The 9,908-nt window shown below is 41.1% G+C and overlaps 1 protein-coding gene across 1 annotated transcript; it reads left to right on the plus strand.

The window, feature by feature from the left end:
• The first annotated feature begins 3,622 nt into the window (after positions 1 to 3,622).
• LOC138897409 (uncharacterized) lies at positions 3,623 to 4,207 on the plus strand. Its single transcript, XM_070183376.1, has one exon. It carries the CDS (start codon positions 3,623 to 3,625, stop codon positions 4,205 to 4,207), a length of 585 nt encoding a protein of 194 aa, XP_070039477.1.
• Positions 4,208 to 9,908: the final 5,701 nt, after the last annotated feature.

The raw sequence follows: 9,908 nt of genomic DNA on the forward strand, positions 1-9,908 counted from the left end.
GTTTTGATTACCAATTCTTGATGTTTGATGTTGTTTTGGTGATTTGAGTGAGATAGTGAGTTTATATGATGATATTACACTTGTGTGCATATTCGGTTTGGAAGCCGAGGGGATCATACGAGTTTCAGATGTGTTCTGAGTGTTTTTGGACTGCTGATGCTTTGTTTTTGGTGTTTCAATTCTGCAGGTCTTTCAATTGCGATGACTTGTTTGCAATTGTGAGTCCCACTTTTGCAAAGTTGGACTCGCAAAAGCGATATATGGGGAGGCGCTATTGTCTTCACAAATGCGAATATAGCTTCGCAAAAGCGATCCTGTGGACTTCACTTTTGCGGTTGTTATGTCGCAAATGCGACTAGAGTTTAGCTGGGCAACCTTTGAAAATGCGAAGGTGAGACCCAAATGCGAATGGGGGCAGGTTCACAAAAGTAGGATTTTTGTCGCTTTTGCGACCACCGTTGTCACGCCCCGAACCTGGGGAGCGAGACCTGCATCCGGTGCCTCATCTATCCTTGCGTACCAATTTTCGACTAAGGGAATCTGAACATATAATGTCATACTTTTACCATGGGCCACATTGCAAGACAATTTACGAAGTAAAATATAAAACTGAATGGATACCAAAGCTGACTAAACATCAATATAAAGCTGGGCCGACAAGGCCGTCATTACTACTACAGCTGACAAAACCAACAAAATATACGTACAAGGCCTACAAGCCCAACATACTGTACTAACTGACAGGTTAGGTCTAGAAGTCTCTACTGATGGATGTACCGTAATCGGAAAAGGGCCCCGACCTACTCATGACCTATATACATATATACACAAGATGTACACAAAACTCCTAGACCAGACAACTCCGAAGGACGTGGAGCTTCCCGATACAGTTGAACTCGGGCAACACCTACTGAGGAGGTCTACCCGCCTGTCTGTCTGAACCTGCACGCATGAAATGCAGCATCCCCAGAGAAAGGGACGTTAGTACAAAATAATGTACCGAGTATATAAGGCAACAGAATAACTGAACACTGAAAGTGAACTGATAATATAACAACTGAAAGTAACTGGGAGTCAAAGATAATCCGAAGATATGCTTACCTGCTAATACTTACTCAACTCTCTCAATATAGTAAGTAAAATAGTTGTTCGGCCTTATAAGGCTCGGTATATATACAACTGCTCTGCCTTAGTAGGCTCGCTCATAGGCGCTTGGCCATACTAGGCTCTGTATCTCGGCCAATTGGGCTCGCTCATAGGCGCTCGGCCACAGCAGACTCGGTATATAACTTACCATCTGATCGGAGGTTTCCCAATAGGGGCCTGTCCACCGATTATAGCTTGATGGTGATAAAAATACTGTAATACTTTATATATATACAGCCTCTGCTCTCTTGACTGAAAAAGACAATACTCAATTGAATATAAAGTCCCGATAAGGGAGAATAATGTAACTTATGAGACTAGGATAATGTACATAAATTCGGGAGTATGAACTTCTCTTTATGCCTCGTTATCAAACACATATAATTACGAGATCATACCAAAATGAAGGAAGGGCTTAGCCTTAACATACCTGGAGTAGGGAAAAATCCGTATGATATTCTTGCTCAAATTCTTGTTGAAGCAGAAATGTCACGTTACTAAGCTGCCTACCATTTTTCAGGAACTTGCGATGTATAGAAGTCTAAACCAACATCTTCTGATTCTCTTTTCATGCGTTATACAATTCAAAGAGCATTTGGATTTGACGTGAAATATGTCAGAATTCTCGTATTGGAATTATGAAAAGGGTAGTCTAAAGTGATGACTTAGGCACCAACCCCTCTTAATTGTGCCATCTTGCAATTTTAATTCAAGAGTCACTAATGAATCATGTGTTGCTGCCACGTGGGGAAATTTAGACTTATCCAACACTAGCCACTTAATTCCTTAATTAATTTGTTAATCTCCCATTAACCAATAATTACCCAATTATCCGCATAATTAGGAATTATATCAAATTACTTAAAATACTACTTACTTTTAACATACTTTGCACACCTTTCTATTATGGTCATGTGGTACCTTGTATGACACTAGTCCATAAATATAGGATATTGTAGCTTGGACCGTATTTGATCTCAAAATGTCAAACTTCGACGAAAATTCATTTTCTTCGATTTGCTTACCCTCTCACCTTCACGAATTTACTCATCACTTGCTTGAAGTAGCATAATGCTTATAATCTTAAAATAATCTCATTCCCGAACTTACGTCGATTAACTTACGATGAAACTTTGACATACAAAAATGCAGGATGTGACATCTCATTTCGGAGCTTATATCAATTTACTTATGGCGTACTTCCACGTATAAAAATATGTGGTGTAACATCATTCCCCCTTTTGGAATATTCGTCCTCGAATATTTACTCTTCGAGACTTTGGAAACATTTTGGCAGAGTCTCCTCCATACACTGGACTAAAACCAACCTGTACGCAGCCAGAAAACATACTATACATACAACATATGGCCAATGTCTGTAAATAACAACACTTGGCCTCATACATATGTCCATTATAAATTTCGAAAGTCAAAAATAAGAGCTTACCTGATGACCTACTGGCCTGAATAGAGCTGTGCTAAGGTATCTCACCTCGAGCCATATTTTCAGTTTGAAATAGGTGGGGGTATTTAGACTTCATTTCTTCCTCCGCTTCCCACGTCATCTCTTCCTCCTTCTTTCTTCTCCATAAGACCTTCACGGAGGCTATCTCCTTATTTCGTAGCTTGCAGATTTGTCGGTCTAGGATGGCAATCGAAATTTCCTCGTATGACAATTCCTCAGTAATCTGTACATCATCTGTGGGCACCACTCGGGTAGGATCGCCAATGCACTTCCGTAGCATAGATACGTGAAAAATCGGATGGACATACTCCAATTCTGAGGGAAATTCTAACTCATAAGCTACTTGGCCCACTCTCCGAATGATCCTATAAAATGCAGCGAGAGGGTAGTAATAAGGCCCAGTCTGCGGGCAACTTTGTTTGTTAGTTTGGTGGCGGTAGGTCAGCATTTAGGGGAGGGTCATCAGGGCCATCTCAGTCCTCTGCTCAGTCTTCGGTTAGTGCACCGCCATCAGGGTCCAGTCAGCAGCAGTGGAGCCATTTCAGGCCCAGTCAGGGCAACATGGGCTCCTACCAGTAGGGTCGGCATGGTGGTAGATTCCAGCAGTAGCGAAAGGCCCCATGCCCTAGGTGTGGAAAGATGTACTTAGGAATATGCTACATGGACTTACCCATATGCTATAAGTGTGGATTGAGGGGTCACATTCAGAGAGATTGTCGTTCGTCCCGCCAGGGTGTGGGCAGGGGCACGGCACAACCAGCCAGTTCTGCAGCTACTACATCCGCAGTACCTCCTCCAGCTCAAGGCACTACAACAACTGCAGGGCGTGGTACAGCTAGGGATGGAGCACAAAGTTCGGGAGGATTCAACCGTTTCTTTGCTATGAGGGGTCACTAGAATTTAGAGGCTTCTCCAGATGTTGTCATAAATATATTGACTGTCCAATCTCATGATGTATATGCTCTTATTGATCCCGGTTCAGCTTTGTCATATGTCACTCCTTATGTTGCTATGGGATTTGGGATAGAACCAGAACAGCTTCATGAGCCGTTCTCTTTATCTACTCCGGTTGGTGAGTCCATTTTGGCCGTGCGGGTTTATAGGAATTGTGTTGTCACGTTGCATGGTCGGGACACCATGGCCGATCTCATCGAATTGGGAATGGTCGATTTTGATGTAATAATGGGGATGGATTGGCTTTATTCTTGTTTTGGCAAGCTTGATTACCGAACCATGACTGTTAGGTTTGAATTTCCAAATGAGCCAATTATTGAGTGGAAGGGTGATGATATGGTGCCGAATGGTAGGTTTATTTCTTACCTTAAGGCCACGAAGATGATCAACAAGGGGTGTATTTACCATTTGGCCTGGGTTATGGATACCGATGTTGAGGCACATACACTTGAGTCTGTGCCTGTTGTGAATGAATTTCCGGGAGTTTTTCCGGATAAGCTCCCTATGATCCCACCAGACAGGGAGATAGATTTTGGAGTTTATGTGATGCGAGGCACGCAACCAATATCTATTCCACCATACAGAATGGAACCAGCAGAATTGAAAGAGCTAAAGGAACAATTTAAGGATTTATTAGAGTAGGGTTTCATCCGCACGAGTGTGTCGCCTTGGGGCGCACCGGCTCTATTTGTAAGAAAGAAGGATGGGTCCTTAAGAATGTGTATCGACTATCGGCAGCTCAACAAGGTCACAATCAAGAATAAGTACCCACTACCAAGGATAGATGACTTGTTTGACCAATTGCAAGGTGCTAAGTATTTCTCCAAAATTGATTTACGATCCGGATATCACCAATTGAAGATCAGGGGAAGGATGTTCTAAAAATAGTTTTTAGAACCCGATATGGGCACTTTGAATTTTTTGTGATGACTTTTGGGCTAACAAATGCCCCAGCAACTTTCATGGATCTTATGAATCGAGTCTTCAAGACTTTTCTTGAGTCATTTGTGATAGTGTTCATTGATGATATTTCTGTACATTCACGAAGTCGAGAGGACCATGCCGATGATCTCAGGGTAGTTCTGCTGACCCTGCATTAGCACAAGTTATATGCAAAGTTTTCAAAGTGTGAATTTTGGCTTAAATCTGTCACATTCTTGGGTCATGTCATCTCTAGTGAAGGAATTAAGGTTGATCCTCAGAAAATTGCAGCTGTGAAGAATTGGCCAAGGCCTACAACTCCAACAGAGATTCGCAGTTTCTTAGGCTTAGCGGGGTATTACAGAAAGTTTGTGGAGGGGTTTTCTACTTTTGCCTCTTCGTTGACTAAATTGACGTAGAAGGCAATTAAGTTCCAATGGTCAGATGCTTGTGAAAGGAGTTTCCAGGAGTTGAAAGCAATGTTGACTACGGCACCAGTGTTGACCCTACCAGAGGGTACATATGGATTTGTGGTATATTGTGATGCTTCGAGAATCGGACTTGGGTGTGTATTAATGCAACATGGCAAGGTGATAGCTTATGCTTCTAAGCAACTCAAGAATCATGAAAAGAACTATCCAACATATAATTTAGAACTTGCGGCGGTGGTTTTTGCATTGAAACTTTGGCGTCATTATTTATATGGTATCCATGTGGATTTATTGACGGACCATAAGAGCCTTCAATATATTTTCAAGCAGAAGGAATTAAATCTGAGACAGAGAAGGTGGCTTGAGTTACTCAAGGACTACGATATTGATATTCTATATCATCCGGGGAAGGCTAATGTTGTCGCAGATACTCTTAGCCAAAAATCTATGGGTAGTTTAGCACACTTGGAGGCATATCAAAGGCCATTGGCCAAGGAAGTTCACCGATTGGCTAGTTTGGGAGTTCGTCTTGCGGACTCTAGTGACAAGGGTGATTGTGCAAAATAGGGTTGAATCATCACTTGTTGTAGAAGTCAAGGAGAAGCAATACAACGATCCATTGTTGGGATAATTGAAAGAGGGGATTCATACACATAAGACCATGGCCTTTTCTCTTGGCATGGGTGATGGTACACTAAGGTACTAAGGGCATCTATGTGTTCCAAATGTAGATGGTCTCTGGGAGAGAATCATGATCGTGGCTCACACTTCTAGGTATTCTGTGCACCCGGGCTCTATAAAAATGTATCGTAATTCTAAGGAAGTCTATTGGTGGAATGATATAAAGAGGAAAGTAGCGGACTTTATGGCGAGATGTCCAAATTGTCAGCAAGTGAAGGCCGAACACCAAAGGCCCGGTGGGTTGGCATAGAACATAGAAATTCCAATGTGGAAGTGGGAAATGATTAACATGGACTTCGTGTTAGGACTACCTCGCACTCCTCATAAGTTTGACTCAAAATTGGGTGATTGTGGATCGATTCACAAAATCAGCCCACTTCTTGCCGGTTAAGGCTACCGATACAGCAGAACAGTATGCTTAGTTGTATATCAAAGAAATAGTCTGGTTGCATGGCACTCTAGTTTCCATCATTTCTGATAAGGGGGCACAGTTCACAGCTAATTTTTGGAAGAAATTTCAGCAAGGTCTGGGTACTCAGGTGAATCTAAGTACAACCTTTCAACCGCAGACTGACGGGCAGACAGAGCGAACTATTCAGACGCTTGAGGATATATTTCGTGATTATGTTCTAGACTTCAAAGGTAGCTGGGATGATCATTTTTCACTCATAGAATTTGCCTACAACAATAGTTATCATGCTAGCGTTCAGATGGCACCGTTCGAGGCTTTATATGGTAGGAGATGTAGACCTCCCATTAGGTTGTTCAAGATTGGGGAAGCATAGTTGATAGGGCCAGACCTCGTGCATCATGCTATGGAAAAAGTTAAGATCATTAAGAAGCGGTTGAAGACTGCTCAAAGTCGCCAGAAGTCCTATTCGGATGTTCGTCGTAGGGATTTGGAGTTCAAAGAATATGATTGGGTATTCTTGAAGATTTCCCCCATGAAGGGTGTAATGCGATTTGGTAAGAAAGAGAAATTGAGTCCGAGGTATATCGGACCGTACAAAATCATTAAGAGGATCGGTGATGTGGCGTACAAGCTTGATCTATCACCTGAGATATCATTAGTGCACCCGGTGTTTCACGTGTCTATGTTGAAGAAAGTAGGTGGAGACCCGACACTCATTGTTCCGGTTGAGACTATTGAGATTATTGAAGAATTGACTTATGAAAAGATTCCAGTTTCTATTATTGATCGGCAAGTCCGAAAGTTGAGAAACAAAGAAATTTCCTCCGTGAAAGTGTTATGGCGAAACCAGCAGGTTGAAGAGGCTACTTGGGAGGTCGAGGAAGAAATGAAGAAAAAGTATCCTTATTTGTTTGAATAACCATGTATTTATAAAGTTGTGTTCTATGAAAATGCTAAGAGTTACCTTCTATGAATTATGTATCATTTGTATAGTTGATGTTAAGGGTATTCCTTTTCTAGAAATATATTGCTTATGAGTCCACGGTTTGTGTTGTTTTATGTTATATTGCGTTATCGGATTAAGTACGTGTTGTTAGGATGGGTTTCTGGGATTCTCTGACAGGTGGATAGACAGTTACAGGGGAGACTCTGGCAAAATTTTTGGAAATTTAGGGAGTTAGCCAAATTCTTAAATTGTTGGTGTGTGTTAATTAATAGTTAAGTCACATTGAATGCAAACTTTACCTCGCAAATGCGAGGACCCCCCATCCATGCCCAGGCTCGCAATGCGATGATTGCTTCGCAAATGCGAGGCTCGCATTTGTGAGTCAGACCTCGCAAATGCGAAGTTTGTAGCAGAAACTAGAAGCACAAAGGCTTCAGCTATGATTCTAAGTCCAAAATCCTTATGTAGCCTATCCGAAACTCACCCGAGCCTTCATAACTCCAAACTAAACATGCACACAAGTCCAAAAAACTCATATGAACTCGCTCGCCTGATCAAATTGCCAAAATAACAACTAGAAATATGAATCGGATACCAAATTAAATGGAATTTTCAATGAAACTTTAGAATTTCTATTTTAACAACCGGATGTCCGAATTACGTCAAACCAATTCCGTTTTTCACCAAATTTTGCAGACAAGTCATAAATATAGTAATGAACATATACCAAGCTCCGGAATCAAAATTCGGGCCCGGTAGAAATAAATTTAAACCTTGGTCAAATCGTTAAATTCATTAAACCTTTAAACTTTAAATATTTCGGCAAAAATGTGATAACTCGAGCTAGGGAGCTCTTAATTCGGTTCCGGGCATACGCCCAGGTCCCAAATCACGATACGGACCTATCAGGATCGTTAAAATATGGATTCGGGTCTGTTTGCTTAAAACGTTGAGCGAAGTCAACTCAAATAGATCTTTAAGGCAAAATGTTTTACATTTTATCAATTTTTAACATAAAAGCCTCCTGAAAGAAGTCACGGACTGCACACGAAATTCGAGGAAGGCTAAAATGAGATATTTGAGGTTTTGAAATACATAATTAAGGTTTCAAACTCTAGATGACCTATCGAGTCATCAAAATATCATACTTAGGCATACATCAAGTAGCTTTCCTTATCACTAATCAAAGCCTTTTATAAATAATTGACCCCAAACTTAGTCTAAATTCTATGGAGCTACCTCAGGTATATTTTAAGGGGTGCCTAACACCTTTCCCTTAGAAGAACAAGAACCCTTACCTGTAATCTCATCGGTTAGCAGACCAATAAAGAATACGACTTAGTAAGCAAAAATAGGTACCCTAGTATACCTTTAAATATTAGGTGGTGACTATCTTTTCCAACAACAGAGAAACCACAAGTTGAATGTTATCTTGACTAGTGCATATACCCTCGCTGCCTCGTATATACACAACCCCAATACCTTAAGCATATAGCATTCAAGTCAAATCCTTGGGGTTTCCCTCTTAACAAGGTTAACCAAGAGACTTACCTCCAGTCGGTAGCCTTTAACCTTCCAAATTAGACTTCCCTCTCAAATCAACCTCCGAACGGGTCGAATCTAGTCAAATATAACTCAATAACGTCAAATAAAGTCATAGGAATCAATTCCAATCAATAAAGCTCGAATCTTTAATCAAATTTCCAAAAGTTAAGAAAAGTCAACCCGGGCTCATACGGTCAAAATCCGATTCAAGGGGTAGATCACGACTACCCATAACTCATGAGTCAACGTATATGATTAGATTCTAAAATCGAGCCCAAATCGACTCTCAAATCTTCAATTTAGACTCTAAAAAATTGTAGTATAAAACCCCAAAATTTCACCTTCAAATCCCATAATCTATGTGTAGTAATCCATAGGAAAATAAGATATAATATCAAAATCAAGTAGAAATCACTTACCCTCAAAGTGGTGATGAAATTCTCTCCAAAAATTACCTTTAGCCGAGCTCCAAAACTCAAAATAGTGAAAATAACTCAAACCCTCGAAATATAACTTCTGCCTAGCGACTTCCGTAACAACAGATAAAATAGTCACTTTTGCAATGGTACATCTGCCGCAAAACCATCGTAGATGCAAAACTCAATGGTACATCTGCCGCAAAACCATCGTAGATGCAAAACTCACTTAAACACATGCACCTCGCAACAAAACCATCGTAGATGCAAAACACACTTAAACACATGCACCTCCACTTCTGCGAACTTCTCCGCATATGTGGTCTCGCTAGTGCGCTCCCCACGCGCATCTGTTCTTGCATATCTGTTCTGCTAAGTACGCATCTACGGACTCCCCTGCCCAGGCCAACTTGCGCTTCTGTGCACTACTCGCTGCACATATGTCAAATTCTCCGCAGGTGCAACATACCAGAACTTTGCCAAAAACCAGCAATGCCAAAAACAAGGGAAAATGGTCCGCAACCACCCCGAATCACACTCGAGCCCCCAGAACCCCGTCTAATCATGCCAACAAGTTCCAACACCTAATTCAAACTTTTCCAAGGGCTCGAAACACCATGAGTAACATTGAAACCAAGAATCAATGATCAACATCACTCTTTTAAAATCAAGAACTTTCAACTTGCAACGAAGCATCCGATTTAAGCCTAACCAATCCAAATTCCAACCAAACTTTGCACAAAAGTTTCAAATAACATATCGAACCTATTCCAAGTTCCGGAACAACAATTCTACTTTGATATCATCAAAATCAACCCCCGGTCAAACCTACGAACTCTCCAACCTACAAATTGCTAACTTTTAGCTAATAAAGCCAAAGCATCCTAGGAACCTCCGAAACCAGTTCTAACATACGCCTAAGTCCAAAATTACCATACGAACCTATTGGAAATATCAAAATACTAATCCGAGGTCGTTTACTCAAAATATA

The sequence above is a fragment of the Nicotiana tomentosiformis genome, chromosome 8 (assembly GCF_000390325.3).
Source record: "Nicotiana tomentosiformis chromosome 8, ASM39032v3, whole genome shotgun sequence".
In the NCBI taxonomy this organism is placed as follows: Eukaryota; Viridiplantae; Streptophyta; class Magnoliopsida; order Solanales; family Solanaceae; genus Nicotiana; species Nicotiana tomentosiformis.

Bases quoted from the DNA above. Each gene is read 5' to 3' on its own strand.
- LOC138897409 (XM_070183376.1), top strand. From the start codon at position 3,623: ATGGGATTTGGGATAGAACCAGAACAGCTTCATGAGCCGTTCTCTTTA.